Here is a 20,514-nt window from a genome sequence, read left to right on the forward strand (position 1 = left end):
GCTCAGTTACTTGTGCATACCCAGAGAGTTACACAAGAAATACACAACAAGGCACTTCAATATTTTTTTAACCATTGTGATTCTTGTATAAAATATGCGCTGCAATGATTAATCGACAGATGCCAATGAGAGTGATTAGCAATATGAGAACAGTGAAAAGCATAAACAATTCCACCAATATGCTAAAGCAGCGTATATATGCTGGCATACAAGTACTGTGTATAGTGTACTCCTACTATGCGCTCCCGAATCCAGTGGCCTAAGGCGGGTGATAAGCCTAAATCCCTATCCGGATGATCTAACTCCTCGTTACCTGTGGGTAAATGTGTTCAGGTCCCAGTCTTGGTCACAAATTGGACATTCCTCCTCGCCAAGGGAAAACATAAATCAGCTGGGCTGAGACTCTGACAAACAGCAACTTCATAGTGACAGCAGAGGGCTCCTCTGATTTTAATAGAGAAATGCATTTGTATATATAATAACAATATTCATGCTTCTGTGCCGGGGCCTTAGCCAGGCTGACATTGTTTATCCTCTTGTGATAGCTATGTCACCTTACGGACCAACAACAACCAACAACATTTGCACAATGTACGTTTAGGCCTTGTACTAAAATGTTGAAGGTGTTATGATAGTGTACCTTTGAAGTGGAAATGATGGAAATGTGGTTTCAGATAAACTAATCCTGCAGGCATGCAAGCAAATCAGTAAGTAAGTCAAAAGTCACCTTGTAGAAAAGAAGGCAACTTAAAATATGTGTGCAAGTAAATGGCAGTGTTTCTTCCCGGGCTTAACCCAGCCCCTTGACATGGCACTCTTCAAACCATACAAGCCGCCGCAGACTAAAATTGATGTGTAGTGAGCATGCAATGGTATGAGATGGATTGCCTGACTCCCCTGCCTGTACGCTCCCTCTATTCCAATTGTGTGCAACCCCCTACTGCAAATGCAAGATGAGAGTGCCAGGACGAGGGCATGCAGGAGTGGCTTCACAACCTATCCAGACCTATACCCCAATGACCACTTCCTACCCCCATTTGCGTCCACCGAGACCCCATCCTACAGTGCTTGAGGTCCTCCTCTATCATCAGCTTTGAGCAATACATGACACATTCCTGTTTCCCACACACTGCATGCCCTCGAACACATGCTAACTAACCCATCGCCCCGCAGACTGATCACCCGACTATACTCTGTTATGCAAGAAGCTGCCCCAGCACAAGTCCCAGCAGGCCCGCGTTAGACACTAACCCCCTATCACTGATGCCCAGTGGTCATTCTGTTGTGGCAAATTGACGGCCCTCTACCCCAACTATAGACTGTGACTCATCCACTTCAAATTCCTCCATAGGCTGTATCGCACCCTGATGTAGCTTCATCACATGGGATCGTGGAGGACGCGCACTGCCTCTGCTGCTCTGTCCCTTGGACCTCCATCTCACCTGGGAGTGCTCGCAGGTGGCGGACTACTGGAGTGAGGTTTTCTTCGCTCTGCTCCTGATTACAGGCCACCCCCCAGGTCCCCTTGACTGTCCTCCTGGGATATGTCAAGGAAGTCCATTCTGAGGTCTGCTGCCTCACTGTTATCCTTCTTCTCCTGGTCAAGCAGAGAGTGGGGGAGATGCACTGGGGGAGACGGCTGGCTCTCACTACGGAGGCTTGGCTACACGACAAAGCCTACTGTCACGGACAACCCTGCACCTACGTTGAGCTCATGCCGTCATGCCCAAAAGACACCTGGGAGCCACTGCTCACAAACCAAAGACAGAGAAAGTCACCTCTCCAGATGGATGCTGAGAGCCCCCCCCTGAGCGGCGACCCTTCCCTCCCCAGGCAATGATATCACCATTCCTGACATCACGCCCTCCCCCACTCACTTGCTACCCGATATAGGGGTATCCGGAGTCTGGAGAAATTATGGACCCTCACCCATTTTACTCTCTGGTCAGACCACAGACTGAGTATAATGTTGTTAACCTTCTGTTGAGACTGCTGTAAATGTATCGCTCCATTGGTGAGTCAATGTGATGACTATTCATGTATTCAAATCTGCTTACACACCGTGATCCACTCCCCTCACCCCTCTTCCCTGTTGTTGTCCTGTTTTCACAACAAAATGCCAATAAAGATTTTTTTTTTAAAAAGGGTCCCCTCCACAAATGACACCACCGATCTTGCCAACACTTTAAACTCAATTCATGACTGGATTACCTCTCACAACCTAAAACGGAACCCTTCGATAACCAATTTCCTCCTCATCTTCTCTTCGAGATCACTACCACCTGTACAATCCTAGAAGAATACACTCCACATCCTCAACAACAGACCCATTGTTGATAGGGCCAAAACTCTGGGAGTCACTCTTGATAAAAGGCTCAACCTTCAAACCCAAATCAACAACATGGCCAGGAATGTGTGATACCAAATATACCTTCTTTGGGGAATCCACTGCTACATTTCTGAGATTTCATGGTCAATCACTGGTTCTCTCTAGAGTCGACTATTGGAACTCTTGTTTGACAGGTCTCTCCAAGACCCACCTCACCCCTCTGAAATTAGTTTTACACTCAGCAGCACACTTCGTCTATGAGGCGAAAAGAAACAACCATATCTCACCAATGTTTGTCACTCTTCACTGGATCCCCAGTGAAACCTAGGTGATTTATAAGACTGTCTGTATCATCCACAAGGCCTTGTATACATCCACTACTCACTATCTAATGAAAAAAGACTGAAGATTTCAGGGGGGGGAGAGGGTGGCACCAGACTATTATGAAATGCAGAAGCTTTGTTACAAAGGAATGATACATGGCACAAACCTTCTCAGGTAGTGAGACAAGAATATGAAACTCTTTACCCTTGAAACTATGTACCATCACCTCACTTCCCATCTTCAAAAAGGAGCTGGAAGCCCTTCTGCTACAAAGACATTTTGACCAGTTTTCCCCGTAGATAACCTCCCCCTAAAGAGAGTATCAAAGATTGAATCTACGTTACACTACTCCTGTCTTACCTTACAAAACCCTGCTGCTACTAACTACACCACCTACTTCCCCTGATAATCTGTATATAATATTCGCCTTTGTAGGGACCGAAACAAGCAAATATCTCTTTGACTCGACCCTACTCCTTGTATCTGTTGTAATTACTGTATCCAGTAACTTTTTGTTACTTTGTATCTCTTGTAACAAAACCTGTTTTATAGTAAAGCGATCTAACACCTTTGGGTAATATTCCCGCTATATAGAACGCATAGGTAAACTTAAAGCTGAATATGTCATGTCAGTACTTGAAATACTTTGTGAAACAGTTTTAATGTGTTTCGAATTTGTTTTTTGAGTCTCGGCTAGCGTGGGCTGTGCACATGCGCAGTCTCACTGGTGAGATTTAATGATTTAGAGGGAATTCTGTAAAGGGCTTCAAGCCCCGCCCCCTTTCCCATTGGCCAGCGTCACCGTTTATGCTAAACGGTGGCCAGCCATTGGGAAAGAGCACTTTGTGACGTAGACTTTTCCACTTTTCGGCCGGCCCACTTGGACGGCCTAGTCCACCTTCCTGCTGTCGCAAAAGGTTTCTTATCTTTATGGGGCCATGTTTTCAAAACACATGGCCCCATAAAGACAAGAGATGCGAGCACTTGTTTACATTACACTCACTGCATCGCAGCTGTCGACTGGGCCCTTGACTACTGGTGACTTTTAGCCAATTCCAGTTTTTCAGCCAGGATCACACAGCGCGTGCTGGGGCCTCAAGTTTCCATGTTTCCATCTAACCGGCTCAACATTCTTAGCGCTGATATTCTGAAAACAAGGACTGGTTGAACACTATACTGTTTTTCACAAGTGGTAGAAATAACTTCCAAAAAATGGACATAGCCTGTCAACAGCTCGGAGATTCACCCAGTGCGTGCCCGTATAGACAAAGACCATTAAGAGAGACTTTAATACACTCTGGGGGTGCCATTATGCGATCCCTTCTGTCGGCCGTTGAGTTACAGATAACGGCAGACAGCAGATGTCCGTTGACGGGTCTCTTGAGAAATTAGGGATGCCGTTGGATTTCCCGAGTAATTCACCACTTCCTTAAATTGTGATAGAGCTGTCGAATGCGGTAAACGGTGCAGATTTTTTTTTAGTAAGAGTGTCGTATGCTCCGGTGTGCGTGCGTTTCTCTGTGTGTGGTCTTCCTAGTCTATTATTTGTATGTCACACCGCAAGTCTCTCCACCAACGGCAGGATGAAGAGTTCCTGTTAGGCCTCTCCTTCCATCACCCCCGAGAAGCAACCACAGCAGGCACTTAAATTCAGCCAAGACTGGACAGTCGGCCCAATATCAATTGAAGTACTCTTACTTACAAACAAAATGATAAGTTATCTCTACGTCTACAGGTGAAAGTTCAGTGGTAGGTTTTCCAGTTATGTCATTAACTTAATGCATGGGTTAGCAGGCATGTTTGTCTTAATTTTTATGCGCATTTTTAAGCCTTTTAGTTACAAATTATTAACATGTCTCGTTTACAGGGTCATTTCAAATGGAAATATTAATACTGTACTTTTGAACCCATGCCCACAATTTGTGTTGAGGAGACTAGTGGGTTTCGTGTTCGCTGGCTCCTAAGTCTTTGGAGTAGCAGAGGAAGTGACAACACTCCCGGACAGGCCCATTGCGAGCCGATGTCTCGAGAGCTCCTTTATCAAATAGCTCACGTTTGAGGGACTATATGGGCAGTCTTGTCAAGTCCTCCTAACAAGGTATACTGATTATACATAAAACCAGTTTAGGGCTTATTGCAAATATTAGTTTAAGGGACACATGGTGATTGACAGTTGCCCAAGCTGCCATTTCCAGTCCTCCTTTCGCTCATTGTCTTCTTTAGAAGGTGGAGGCCATTGAACAGAACCTGGAGCGCCTCTGGACTAGGCCAGTGCTGGTCTGAAGGGCACTGCACTCGATTTAGGGGCGGATAATAGGGCCATTGTATGGAAGAAGCACGGGCAGGTGCCTCTGAGAGATATTTAAAAGCAGGCCACAAAAGGCAGGTCTCCCTCGGCACTTGTCTTCAGGACTACGAGGCCTTCATACAACTGCCCACAAAAACGGGCCCACCTTTGTGTCCTGATGAATGCAGAGCAGAAATGGACAGTTTTTGTATTAAAACCTAAGAGGCTCTTAGAGCACTCATGGGAAAGCAGCCAATTAATTAAAATAGATAACAAGAAGATGGGGGCAATTAATAATGATTAGCACGGGCAGAGTTGTTCTTCGTCTGCACAAGAAAATCAATTAAAAGTACAATTTAATAAAGCAATATCAGCCATTTCATTGGGCTTTCCTGTCACTGCCCACAGATCCACTAATGAAGCTATCACTGTCAAGTCGATCACCTGATTTTAATTGCATTTTAATTGCAATTATATTTATGGGCATTGTGTCATTCACAAGGCCCTTCCTCTTCCGGTTGGCAGACGTCCACTCTTATTCCAGAGCTAAGGGCTGCATTCCATGGGCCCGACACTACTCAGATCAACGCCGAACTCACGCTGTGCTCTCGGACTTATGATTGTAAGACAGCTCGGTAATTAGAACGCTCGCCACCGACATCGGCGGTCAACCGAATGGCATGATTTTGAATTCCGGTGAGTCCAACTCAGCCTGTCATCCTTCTCTGGGAGACAAATGGAGTGCCTTAACACTGGATAATAATATGAAGTTTGGTTTATGATTTGAAATATTTGTTTTATGGGTTGAGCCGACTGCCATAATAGGACAAATATTTACTTATGGTTAGGTATGTAGATGTTAGTACAGCACATTGCAAATGAAGGCCACTTCTGAGCATGGGGTTCACTCCGTAATGCTCTCTTTCGCCTCCCGACGCCAGCCAATGCCTTACTACAATTGTGAAAGTTTTCCAGAAAACAGCAGCAAGATGGCTCGTTGCCCGTGCTAATGTGACCCTATGATTTATATCTGAGGCTTCTTGGAACAGTTTAGTTTAAACAGTATATTTAAAGCCTTGCCGCGTTTGTCTGTTTTCTTAGATGATTTATATAGGACTACCGTGCCGCCGGGCCACTTTAACCCCTTGTGTGCCACGCCCTTTCCCCGCCCTGTGCCGGCCGTTACATTAGCGGGTGGGGTTTATGACGAGCTGGACTCGTCATGGGCACAGCGCAACCGCGGCCCATGACGAGTCCAGCTCGTCATGGGCACACAAGGGGTTAAAAAAAGCCCTGCAGCACTGTAAATATATATAAATACAAAAAATGTTTAGTGAAATTCAGAAAGTACAGACAGTCACAATAAACACAGCAGACAGTGTGCCTCGGCGGGTGCACGAGAAGCTTACGCTTTCTGGGATAAGCTCCTATTTTACAGAGATTCTTATCAGGTGAAAGCAGAGAAACATCACAAGGCCCTTCCGCTTCCGGTTTTGCAGACGTCCACTCTACTACTCACTCTCCACTACTCTCTACTACTCACTCTCTACTACTCACTCTACTACTCTCTACTACTCACTCTCTACTGCTCTCTAATAATCACTCTCTACTACTCTCTACTACTCTCTACTCACTCGCTACTACTCACTCTCTACTACTCTCTACTGCACTACTCTCTACCCACTCTCTACTACTCACTCTCTACTACTCACTCTCTACTACTTTCTTCTACTCACTCTCTACTTCTCTCTTCTACTCACTCTCTACTACTCTACTACTCACTCTCTACTACTCACTCTCTACTACTCTATTACTCAATCTACTCTCTACTACTCACTATCTACTCTCTACTACTCACTCTCTACTCTCTACTACTCACTCTACTCTCTACTACTCACTCTACTCTCTACCTCTCTACCTCTTACCTATCTACTTCTCGCGCTACCTCTAGTTTAGTAAGCTTGCAATGTTCCAGTTCTCGTTCTGCAATTTCAGTCACTCGTAAACCTCGCGTTCACATGGAACAAGAAGTCGAGCATTTTACAGCCTTTCCAGAAGTTGTTAAACTCAGCTACTGTTCTTTTTCCCCAGCCATGATTAAATCCTCTGTTAAGCGAACAGAATCCAACCCTTCTGTGTGTGTACATTTTCGTTTTCGAAAGCATGATGCAAATATTCAAGTAGAACAGACTCTCTGTCCGGAAACACATACTGTTGCATCTTGTCTAAGTTTACACGTTTGCTTCTGGAGAGCAACAAATTGTATGGTATGTTGTGTTACATCTGGTATCAGTACATGGTTAGCATCATCAGAGTGAGATACGTCGATATCATTCGGATCTCACAATACTTTTTGTGTCTTTCAACTCTCCTGTTCTTCAGACAGGCGCCGATGGGCAAACACAGAAATCGTGTGCTGACTCCCAGTAGCTCTTTACAGACTCGTGTAAAGAGCCAAACGGCTAGTCCACGATTCACAAGTTCACTTATGTTTGAAAACGCACGCTTGTGTCACACCAATCTGTTTCGTGTATGTGTGTTTGTGCACGTTTGTCTTTGTTTGCTGCACTACATGTTTAACAGTCGAATATTATGTACGATTGGGGCCGGATGTACAAAACATTCCAAAGGGTTCAATAAAGGGCGGCTGCTACATTAGAGCGGAGGAGCGTTGCCCCATTGCTTTCTCGCAGCGCGAGAAGCAGAAACATAAAATGGTATTTTAATTACCATTTTATGTTTCTGCTTCTCATGCTGCGAGAAAGCAGAAGGCATGGTATGCCTGGTAGGGGGCGGGTATGCCTGTTTGGGGTGAGCGGGTCGGGAAGGAGTGGCTTGCCCACTATTGGGCTCTGACTGTTTGGTCGGCCCTCTGGGGCCGACCAAACCAATCATGCGCACTCTACATTTTCTCTATGTAGGCTGCATGCAGTCTACATAGAGAAAATGGCTGTCCCCACCAATCACAATGTTGCCATTGCAGCGTTGTGATTGGCTTAGGGTGAGGAGAGAGGATGCCTGTTCCTGGAAAGCAGCAGGAAAACGCCAAATGTGGGACCCGGCCACGAGCTGGGGCGGCCAGGACCCAGTCAGGTAAGTTTTAAAAAGAAATGCTTTACCCTCCCCGCACGAACCCCCGCATGACCCATAAACCCGCCCCTCCCCCCACCCGCAAAGCATGCGAGCCGCGACTGGGTTCAACGCCTTTGATTTGTTAAAACAAGAGGGCTTGTGATTGTTAAAACACATTTTTGTATTAACTAAACAAGTTTATTGAGCAGGGAAAGTGTTTCCAAGTTGGTATAGGAATTAAAAATCGCTATTTGGAAGGGAAGTGGTATGGCCACCTTTCGAGATTATGATTCTTATCCTGATGTGTCAATGTAGTTCAAACCATTGATCAGTTGCAGACTGTTAAGTTGGGATGGTTACTGATTCGCAAAGAGAAAGGAGCTCACTCTGGATCCCTTTGTGAATGGGGAAGAATGTGTCAGGGAGAGTAGGCAGTGAACCTTGGGACCAGTGAAATGTTTATGAAAAGAAAGATTATTTTTAACACAGTTTCATTTCCTTTAAGGAAACCGGACAGCATGAAAAACGAAGCATTTGCAATGCAATAGGTCTCGCCTTTGTGAGAGTCTGAGCTATTGGCATTGTAAATGACAGTGCCTTTCATTTATGCGTTTTGAAAACCTGTAAGCGGTGCGTAAACACACACTTTGCACTTATAGTCTTTGCTTACGAGAAGCAAGGCTGGCAGTAAAAGAGGCGCAGTTACTGCCAGCCTTGCTTCTCGTAAGCAACGGCTATAAGTACAAAGAGTGTGTTTATGCACCGCTTGCAGGTTTTCAAAACACATAAATACAAGGCATTGTCATTTACAATGCCAATAGCTCAAACTTTCGCAAAGGCGATACCTATTGCATTGCAAATGCTTGTACTTTTCTTCCTACGCTAATTTAGACTCTCCTTGGACAGTGGAACTTGTGCATGGAAAATAAAGCAACAGCTGCTTTGCCTTTCAGAAGTGCTCTGAAGACAATCATTCTGAGGCATGTCAGCAAGAGACATTGGAAGCTTAGCCTACCGTATGTCCATATGTGAAAGGCCTTGTTCAGACCACCCATCTCCACAGTCCAAAAACCGACCATTTCAGAATGAGCTGTTCGAATGTGGATCCGGTCCGCGAGTAGCTTTATGAAATCATTCATTTTGGCTGGCTTGACGTCATATGTGCGAAATTCGTAGAATTTGCTGCCTTCTTGCTGGGGTGCCAATGCAAATGATGCACATTGCTGGAAAAACAAAATGTTTAATGGACAGGTGGCAGAAAAACAAAAATCAACAACTCAGAAGCTAATATGTCACAAAGAATTCAGAATCAGTTTGACCTTGTATGTCAGGTTTTGAGCATGCACACTAGTTATTTCCTACTCAAAGATTCAAATGGGCAGATTGCCAGGTTTTTCCCTTTCTTCCTGTTAAAGAGTTAGTTTTGACACTTTTATAAAATGAAGCCACTGGTAGAAGGTTTGATTTTCGAATCGAATGGCTTGTGTGGGAGTTGAAAATGAAAGGTGGATGTTAGGCCATGAGTGCATGACCTGTAAAATTAGAAAACTAGAAGAAGAAAAAAAAAACTTTGTTTACCGGCATATTAGTTACAACTATTAAAGGAAATAATGTCACTGATTTTACTATCGGCATTTTGCTTAAGGGTCACTAAAGTGTCTCCCTGAGTCCTGTCAGGGTGTAAAGTGGGTATGAAGGGATCACGCCAACCGCATGAACAGGGTACCCTTCCGCTTATGAAACAGAAGGGGGATGGGAGCACACTGCTACCTCCCAGCACAGTTCGCCCCTTTGCATCCTGGTACATGCAGTTCAATTTAATTGCTTACTTGAAATTTTGCAGAGTGTCTCACCAAAGTTGGTGCAGGTTAGTGCTGTTAATCTCTAGACACATGTGTTTCTGGATTTCATCCTTCTTCAGCAGAGATAAAACGAAATTCTTCTGGGGTTTGCTGAGAAAGCTGCCACAATCCTCTCAGGTCTCTGTACCTCTCCCAGGCGCACAGGTGCCTCCCATGAGCTCGTTAACCCAGTGGCTCAAGGGAGCCTTTTTGAAACAGAAGGGGAATGGGAGCACACTGCTACCTCCCAGCACAGTTCGCCCCTTTGCATCCTGGTACATGCAGTTCAATTTAAATGCTTACTTGAAATTTTGCAGAGTGTCTCACCAAAGTTGGTGCAGGTTAGTGCTGTTAATCTCTAGACACATGTGTTTCTGGATTTCATCCTTCTTCTGTAGAGATAAAACGAAATTCTTCTGGGGTTTGCTGAGAAAGCTGCCACAATCCTCTCAGGTCTCTGTACCTCTCCCTGGCGCACAGGTGCCTCCCATGAGCTCGTCAGCCCAATGGCTCTAGGGAGCCTTTTTGAAACAGAAGGGGGATGGGAGCACACTGCTACCTCCCAGCACAGTTCGCCCCTTTGCATCCTGGTACATGCAGTTCAATTTAAATGCTTACTTGAAATTTTGCAGAATGTCTCACCAAAGTTGGTGCAGGTTAGTGCTGTTAATCTCTAGACACATGTGTTTCTGGATTTCATCCTTCTTCAGTAGAGATAAAACGAAATTCTTCTGGGGTTTGCTGAGAAAGCTGCCACAATCCTCTCAGGTCTCTGTACCTCTCCCTGGCGCACAGGTGCCTCCCATGAGCTCGTCAGCCCAGTGGCTCAAGGGAGCCTTTTTGAAACAGAAGGGGGATGGGAGCACACTGCTACCTCCCAGCACAGTTCGCCCCTTTGCATCCTGGTACATGCAGTTCAATTTAAATGCTTACTTGAAATTTTGCAGAGTGTGTCACCAAAGTTGGTGCAGGTTAGTGCTGTTAATCTCTAGACACATGTGTTTCTGGATTTCATCCTTCTTCAGTAGAGATAAAACGAAATTCTTCTGGGGTTTGCTGAGAAAGCTGCCACAATCCTCTCAGGTCTCTGTACCCTTCCGCTTATGCTCCGGAAATAAATTATATATGAATAGATTTTATCCCACCCGCCAATGACCAGAGGGATATATACTGCCCAGGTAGGCCTTGTTCAAGTAACTGATCTCTATCAGGATTTTTGAGCTCTGTTTATTATATGGCAAACCTTTCCTGTTAAACCTTGGCCTGGACTACTCTACAACTCCTCACCCACTTTAGTGTGTCAGCCCCATCTCCTGCAATGAACTGGCTATGGCCAGATAATGCCCACTGCGCATGGTCCGTGGTGGTGCGCAGCACGGGTCGGCCTCATGGTCTGGCTATGGGCCAAGGCTTGCTCCCAAGTCACTGTAGGTGGTCAATCCCCTCTGCACAGAGCCTTCGGACAGGCAGTACAGACTTGTGGACCCTTGAACTGTTTATATTTAGCAGTTGTGGCTTTAGGATACCACACAATCGTTTCAAAGTATAAAAGTTGCTAGGGTGCAAAGTCACCAGGGGCTAGCTGCAACAGGCCCTGCTATTTTTGTTGTCATAGACCAACCAAACATGCAAGAATCAGCCTCTAGATCATCTCCCTGCGTTTCCAAGAGGCACATATAAAGAGACTACCGATCTTGTACCTACGTTTGATTGCTTCAAGAAGACCATTTTTACCTATTATCATCTGTTGCAGCCTTTTCTGAAGATAGTTCCGTATCTGAAAGAACTTTAAAAAAATCTGTGTTATGCAGGCAATATTTCTCCCTAAGTGCAGCAAATGTATAGATATAATCGTTCTCATAAAAATCCCCAATAATTGCTATCCCCTTTATTTTCCACCTAGCCATGATCATGTTCCAGAAAATAGGGGTTAATAACTGTGATGCGAATATGGGTGTGTAGTAACCTACTCTGCCTATTTTCAGACTTCTCTGGACCGGTTTCCGGACATTAAAGGCGTCCCTGAAAATCTTAAACCGGGTATTTTTGTGGTAGCTCGGTTCAATCACCCTAAAGAAGCATCTTTCTGCTTCTGCGCCAAGCATCATTTGATAAACAAAAGGGGCATCTGCTGAGTTGCTGCTCATTTCCCCAGTTAATAAGATCCTCATATTTTGCAGAAATCATGCGTAGTAGTAAAATGTGAAATTAGGGACTGCCCAGCCTCCCCGCAATCTGGGTAGCGTCATAAACTTCATTGCTTTACAGGCCTGCTTCTGCCCCAGATTAATCTACCACATATTTGCAAGTTCTGTAACTGCGCTCTACTAAGCTCTAAGGGAACTGACCTAAAGTAGTACAACACTTTAGGTAATTTGTTCATCTTTAAAACATTACACAACGACCAACCAATGCGAGATGTAGATACTCAATATTACCCAATTCTTTCTTAATTCCTCCCAACATAGGCCCACAATTAACAGCCAATAATTCAGCCAAACAACCTCTAATTTTAATGCCTAAATAAACTGCCTCCTGTGTAACTCTTGGATTGTCAAAACTCGCCTGGTGTGTACAGATGATCTGCGTTTTCACAGTGTTTAATTTATATCCTGACATTTGACCAAAGAACCCAGCCAGTAGCTCTATTTATGCATTGCTATAGCTGGTGGTGTTGTGACAATAACCACGTCGTCCACGTAGGCAAACACCTTATATTCTTCCTGCTGAATGTGTATAGGTTGAATAATCATACTTTGCTCTAACTGGGCCAAAAAATGCTTAATATATAATGTAAATAATAAAGGAGAGCACAGGTATCTGTCTTGTCCTTCTAGAAATAATAACAGTCTCGGACTCTAAGCCCATCACACATATTTGGGCTGTGGGAGCTCTCTACATAGCTTTCACTGAATTAATGAAGCCCATCCCAAAGCCCGAACGGCGCAAAACTATCCATAATAATTCCCAGGAGACAGGGTCAAACGCCTTTTCAGCATCCAAGAGTATTAGCCCCAATGGGGTCTGTTGAGCTCTAGCCATGTCAAACTGAGTCACGACTCAACTAATGTGATTGACCGTGCCTCTTTCTGGGATAAAACCATGCTGACAAATCGAAACCAAGGGAGTTATTACCCTGGCAAGAAGCATTGCCAAGATTTTAGCATTGATTTTATCATCACAACTTAAGAGAGAAATAGGTCTATATGATCTCTGCAGTGTTGATACTTTTAAAATGATAATATTAGCAGCATCCCATGATATTGGTGCTTGCCCCCGCTGAGCTGCCAGACAAGTTGACAGCATATTTGTTTTACGTTTTTGAAAAAAGGTTTTATAAAAATCTAGAGGTGATTTATTGGGGCCCGAAGTTTTGCCGATCGCTAATGATTTAATAGCCTCTCCAATTTCTTCAAGGAGATCGGTGCATCTAGACATGCCTAGTCTTCAGCGCTAAGAGTTTAAAACAGACCTTGCGGTAGTAAGTCAAGCGGGGAGCTCCCTGGTCTCACATCCTCTGTGTACAAGTCCTGATAAAAGGATCTCAGCACTGCTAAAATCTTAGAGGGTGTGCTAACTAATCTCCCTGCCTTATACTCCAAGGAAGCTATTCCTCACTCAAAGTACTCAATTTGATTCCGTTTTGCAAGTCACCTGCCCGTGGCCTCCCCAAACTCGTGGCATTCTCTCATAAATATTTGATATCTACAGGCAATGGCCTTAGACCATAAATAATTACTCATGGCCCTACAGCGAACTACTTACGTTTGTGCCGAAGTACTTGACCCATTATTTACCATGCATTGCATCAAATAGCATTCAGCCCTTGTAAGATCATCATATAAAGCATGGATCAAAGAGTTATGCTATCTCTGCTTATGAATCCCAAAGCTCAAAATCTCCACCCTAAGGCCTGCCTTTAAAGCATTCCAAACCACAGAGGGAGCAGCTGTATTCCTATTGATTTCCGAAAACTGGATAATCTAGCTTTTTATATGAGCAACAAATATCTCATCTGCTAAAAGCTTCCTATCAAAAGAAAAGGTTCTCTGAGGCTGAAAAAGTCCCTGAACTGGTATATCCATAACTACCGGGCTGTGATCAGACGTAAGTTTGGGATAAAGCTGAATTTTAGCCACTGCCGCCATTCCCCGGGAAACAAAAAAATAATCCAATCTGACCCACTTATTATGCGGGCAGGAAAAATATGTGAAGCTGGCTTTGGATATCTATTTGTAAACCACAGATCTATTAAACCATGCTCAGAGACCAGTTGCTGCAGTGCCTGAAAGACCTTGGGTTTCCTTCCGACATAACATCTATTGCTAGATTGTAGCTCTGGGCCATCTAAGTGTATTTTGAGGCCCCCACAGAATACCAACAAGGTTGACCAGGATGCTAGCTCTATATTAAGAAGATCCAAGATCTGTTCCTCATCCATATTTGTCCCATAAACGAAACATAGAACAAATTTACTAGCCCCAACAGCACACTCAGCGATCGCCCCGCGCCCATGATTATCTGCAACTGCTCTGCCCACCAGGCGTACATTTGGTTTAGCCAAGATGGCCACCCCTCGAGTTGTAAAACCATGTTGTGTAGAAACCAATACGGATTACCCCAATTCAGCCATCACCCCACGATTCTCCTACAGAATATGTTTCCTGTAGGCACACCATGTCAGGTCGGATAATCCTCAACTCCATTGCTACCTCTGTGTCTTGGCCCTATCATTCAACCTGGACACATTAAATGTGCAGATCCATAGCCTCCCAGCCATCAGTCTACCCCACATCAAAGCGAGTCAAACACCCCCACATCTGACTGTATCATGTCGTTTTTGTGTGTATCTTCAAAACATATAACTTACTCCAACTTTTGCCACCATGTTATTTTACTTAGTGACCCCACTACCCCCAGAACACCTACCAACCCACCCCTGTCCCCCCTGGCTGCTCTGCCTCCACATCCACCATCCCCATCCCTACCCCCTCCCACCCACCCCCTCCCGTCTAGTGAGGCAAAAGGACCCAAGGCCCAATGTGATGGAAAGCTGACAATACTCCCCGTATCCCCCCTCCAAGGATTCTATTAAAAAAAGTGTTAGTCCCTACCCAGCATAGATACTCATGCAGACCCAAGCCACCACAAACTTTTCTATATTATTTGCAAGTAATCTTTTGCTTGGACCTCAGAAGTAAAAAAACTGTTTGCCCCTTAGTCATGACCTTCAGTTTGGCAGGGTTGAGTAAAAAAAAGGATTGCTACCTGCTATGTGCCACGTCCAAAAAATACTCCACCAGAAAAAAACTACCATGAGTGATGCCCTGATTACTTACTGGTAATTCTCATTACTCTTAGTCCTACTCATCCTCGACCTGTGAAATGACGTAGTATCCAATCACAGATAAGAAACAAAACAGGAAACACTTGCTAACCACACCCACCCTCCTGTCAAGGCCTATAATACAATAGCCAACCCTTAGCACTTCCTGAAATACCAAGCAAAACAAAGGCTTGATAAAGGGTGGGTGGGTGGGAAGTAGGACTGTGTCGAGAAAAGTAGGACTAAGAGTAATGAGAATTACCAGTAAGTAATCAAGGCATCAGTCCGCTTCCCGAAGCTTTTACAAGTAGGAAACTCCGACTCAATCCGGCTGTCCGAATCGTGCATTGTACTGGCTCGGTCGGAATTCGCCTCCATTGCACGGCCCGGATTGCTTACGGACGAGACGGACGGAGCGGTTCGGACCTGGATACGATTCGGTTGACGTTTCGCGTTTCTCACATCGAACTTGCTCACTCGTACAGCTGTACGAGTCGGTCGTAAAACACGCATACAGCTTGTACTTTTTCTGGCTGGATCTCGGTGGGAGCCCTTCCGAGCGAGATCAGAATCAGCCCCAAAGAGGTGAGGAATGCTCTTCCAAAGAAGTGAGACATTTGCTTATATACTTTGCATCAATTGAAAAATCACCATTGAGAAGTCAAAGTGTTTTAGTATCTTAGCAGAGGAGAACACTCATTTTTTAAGAATGATAAGATCTTGATTTTTATATGCAATTATTATCAGTCAGTGTAATATGGTACTGTTTTATTGAACAATGAAAAGCTGAGTTGACCTCGCTGAGATCTGAACTTGCGACCTTGAGGTCACACACACAGATCTCAGCAGCAAGTAGTTTAACCCACATCGCTTTAGAAAAACATTTTTGTATCTTTTCTTGGTAAGATCTAATCCATACGAGGGCATCAGAAAAAATCTAGAATATGTGATGTTCCACAACTCCTGGTCAGGTTCTGTGTCCCACATCCTATGGGTGTGCCACAAGGCATCTCCAAAGAGTAATGGTAAGCGCTCCAGCCTGTCCCTCAGGTTTGGTGTCACCAGCTCCTGAGGTTGGGGTGGCAGTGTGCATGGGTGGGTATGGGAGCTGGCCAATCTGGCTCCACAGTCCATATGGACCTATTTCAGGTCAAGGGTAGGACCACAGTTAGGTACACAATGGGGAACACTCAGTCCTAAAAAAAGAAAGTACTAACTCTGAAACTGAGCTTATTCAATCAGGGTGCCAGGGAGAACAGTCACCTGAGAAGTTGCACAGAGGACTGGCCTCTTCCCACTATGCAGACCAATAAGTAAGTGAGGTGGACTTCAGAGGGGGTGTGGCCTTCCCTCTACTACCTTATATTAACCTGGGCTGCCTGAGCTGTCTTTCAGCAAAAAGACGCAGTGGCATCTACAGGAACAATCATGGGCACTATCTTCTCTCCATGGAGACCGGTCCAGGAGGAACAGCAGACTTCCTGGGATAACACAAGTGCATAATGTACAAGGGAGGAGCGGAGAACATACCATGGAAGGTACAAGGAAACTGATGGGCTTTCCCTTCTCCCTCCTAGGACCCTCATGCATCTAATCCATGAGAATAACTCTTATATGCCTGAGACTGTACGACTGACCTGCCCACCTTCAGACTCTTAGAGGAAAAAACTGAGTGCAGCTATTAGGGATATAATAAATACTAAGCATTCCATATTTCAAGTCCAGCTTCATTTATACCATAACTTGGGCAAGATGCATTAACATACTTCCATCTAGGTTCCCAGACAAAAGGTTTCTTAGATGAGTACACAGAATACTAGAATGTCAAAATTTGCCAAACAGACTAATTACGACCAGGCCTTTGATAGTGTTGTGCATTACATTATGTGATGTTAAACATCTGCATTTGCTAATTAGTCCTATCACGTAATCAAACCTATACATTTTTAATACTAGACACCCAGGGGAATCCAGGATGGGGTGACTGCCTCCCACCAGGTTCTGTTACCCAGAATCCCTTGCGAACCTAACAAATTGTCCAAAAAAAACACATTTTCCCCACATCTCTGTGGTGGAAAGTTCTGGAATCTGCATGGATCCACAAATTTCCACCCACTCCGCGTTCCCCAAAGTCTTCTGAGAAAATTGGTATGTCACTTGTGTGGGTCAGCCTAGTGCCCGCGACAGGAAACGGCGTTAAAGGCAACGTGGTCACACCTCAATTTCGCAGTGAAAAATGACCCTTTTTTGGCAAAGTGCCTAGCTGTAGGTTTTGAACCCTAGCTCTGCCGGCACCTAGGGAAACCTAGCAAACCTATACATTTTTGAAAACTAGACACCCATGGGAATCCAGGATGGGGTGACTGCCTCGCACCAGGTTCTGTTACCCAGAATCCCTTGCGAACCTAAAACATTGTCCAAAAAAAACACATTTTCCCCACATTTCTGTGGTGGAAAGTTCTGGAATCTGCATGGATCCACAAATTTCCACCCATCCCGCGTTCCCAAAGTCTTCCGAGAAAAATGGTACCTCACTAGTGTGGGTCAGCCTAGTGCCTGCGACAGGAAACGGCACAAAACGCAACGTGGTCACACCTCAATTTTGCAGTGAAAAATGACCCTTTTTTTGGCAAAGTGCCTAGCTGTAGTTTTTTAACCATAGCTCTGCCGGCACCAAGGGAAACCTACCAAACCCACACATTTCTGAAAACTAGACACCCGAGGGCTTCCAGGGAGGTATGGCTTGCGTGGATACCCCAACGTTTCCTTACCCAGAATTCCATGCAAACCTCACATTTGTGTGTGGGAAAGTGTGGCATCACCGGGCTCACACAAATTTCCTACCACCCAGCGTTCCCCCAGGTCTCCCGATAAAAATGGTACCTCACTTGTGTGGGAGGCCCAAGTACCCGCGACATTTATACCCTAACTCGGGCAAGATGCATTAACGTACTTCCATCTAGGTTCCCAAACAAAATGTTTCTTAGGTGAGTACACAGAATACTAGAATGTAAAAATTTGCCAAACAGACTAATTACGACTAGGGTTTTGATAGTGTTGTGCATTACATTGTGTGATGTTACACATTTGCTAATTAGTCCTATCACTTAATTGTTAGGTTTAGCCTGCAAAGTGCTTGCGCTTGTGAAATCTATTGTTTTTGATATATCTTAAAAGGAGCTTATATCCCACCTTCACTTCTTATTTGTCTGTGGGCTTGTCACTTTAGTTTTCCTTTGTTTCTATTGGTTGATTGTTGTATTTCCTTTACCAATGCTTGTTTTTTTGGTGTGCTCCTCTGATCAGTTTCCCTATGCCTGATGGAACTACTTTCGCCGATGCATCTGAATAATTCTTTTCATGACAGCATGCCTTCCTAAATTTAAATTTTTCACTAAACTTTGACTGGCTGCACACTAAACTTTCCCTAGATCTGTCGCCCAGGACTCCATCCCGCTTTTGTTTACAATGCATTTACCAATGCTTAACGAATTGTATTTAGCCATGCTTGTTTTTTTGTTGCAGGTAGAAAGGACGTGGTCTCTTTTCTATCGCTATATCTTCACCTTTCTGCTCGATCTATGCCGGCCTCCAGGGTTTTTTTATTTTCTTAACCCACCCACTTTCAGCCCCCTGGTATTTATAATCTGATGTAGCATTATCTCTTTTGATTTCTAAGACGGCAGCAGTGTACACAGCATTTAGCTTGTATAGTGCTGCATTCCAAAATACTGAAATGTAATCGCACTTGTTTCAAGTACTTTTTCCATATCTTTATTTCGTTAGCATTTTCTGTAGGTACTTACTTTACTGTACGTGCAAGAAACGTTATTAACAAGCATTTGCAATGCAATAGGTCTCACATTTGCAAGAGTTTAAGCTATTGGCATTGTAAATGACAATGCTTTTTATTTATCTATTTTGATAATTAACACATAAATGAAAGGCATTGTCATTTACAATGCCAATTGCTCAAATTCTTGTAAATGCAAGACCTATTTCATTTCAAAGAAGCGTCCGCCATTGTCCCAGGCTGCTTAGAAAGTGAAAGCGCGCATAGCGCCTGAATGTTGCAAGTAACCATGTTGTGCCTGCAGTAGGAGAAACTCATTAAAGAAAATAGAGCTGAACAGAAATTACAATAAAAAACGTAAAATCACTTGAAACAGATAGCCCAAATTCCTAATTCACGGACACTAAGCAATCAGGCATTGCTTTTAGTTTAATAATTTTACAGCATTTGTAAACATTCATAGCTCTGCATTTGGTGCCGCAGATGATCACTAAAGCGCCTTGATTTTTAGAAAACACCATGGTGTCTTTTTGAGGGTCTGCCCCTTGGCAGAATCAGAAATTAAGGGCACGGCATGCCCCTCTCCTGAGTCTGCAAATGGCCACATTTAACCCACATCTACTGCACCCACAAATAGAAACAGATCTGCATGGTCTGAGAAATCACCGAAGGAAACAGTGGCATCTAACTGGATGCAACATCTAAAATTAAAAGTTAGTAAACTCCTCAGTAGACAAGACCCCACAACTTGCCCTTCCCTGTAAAATGAAACCATCCTGTGTGCTTGGGAGGGAATGCTAGAGTAGAGGGGTGCTTTCATTTTGGATTATTTTGCAGCCAGAATAAAATACGGTATTACTGTCAGTGATCTCTACTGGAGCAATACAACGTGTAGGAATTAAACAGTGTTCAACTTGTTAGTCTACTCACCACCCCTATCCACACAGGTGTAGGAGGGTTCTCACAAAGCAGGAAAACAGCAATAATTGGCAGGTGATCACTACCTCAAGTAATCAATCCTCTCGAAATCAATGATTTATATGTGGTCTTCATATCTCTCGTTACTCAGTAACAGTTTCTCTGATATAGTTTCTTGTGGCATAGGCAACCTCTTCTAGCCATTCTTAACGTGGATGCCAATACATACACCATAATTAATACTTCATCACATGCCAGTATCTTATTGGGCTCAACAGTGTTTCGGAAGTGGCTTCCACCACCACTCGGAACGTTTTAGGCAACATGCTGCAGGCCATTTAAGAAGCGAAGAACACGGTCCAACACCACAAAAGTTCCAACATGGAGGATGATGAACAACAAGGTCACGTGGTCAGCCTAACTTCTGTCTGCATCATCAAAAATTTGATCAACTGGCTTCAGCATTGAAATTTGTCATGAAAAGAAATATTAAAGTGGTGCAAGGGTACATAAACCTGGAGAACTATTTCCTAATTTGCATTTCAACTTGTAATTTGTTTTTGGCACTGGTAAACCTGAAATGTAGTTCAGAGGTTAACACAGCTCCGCAGAGATTTCTGTATG

General features: G+C 44.2%; 1 protein-coding gene across 1 annotated transcript in view; it reads right to left on the reverse strand.

The window, feature by feature from the left end:
- The window catches only part of LOC146862120 (protein NipSnap homolog 3A-like), a 183,102-nt gene that overhangs the window by 95,347 nt on the left and 67,241 nt on the right, over positions 1-20,514 (reverse strand). The window contains exon 2 of the mRNA XM_085641311.1: positions 9,028-9,235. Coding sequence (XP_085497437.1) covers positions 9,028-9,235 — 208 coding nt within the window. The remainder of the gene's footprint in view (positions 1-9,027; positions 9,236-20,514) is intronic.

This window comes from Triturus cristatus, chromosome 2_2 (genome assembly GCF_964204655.1).
Source record: "Triturus cristatus chromosome 2_2, aTriCri1.1, whole genome shotgun sequence".
In the NCBI taxonomy this organism is placed as follows: Eukaryota; Metazoa; Chordata; class Amphibia; order Caudata; family Salamandridae; genus Triturus; species Triturus cristatus.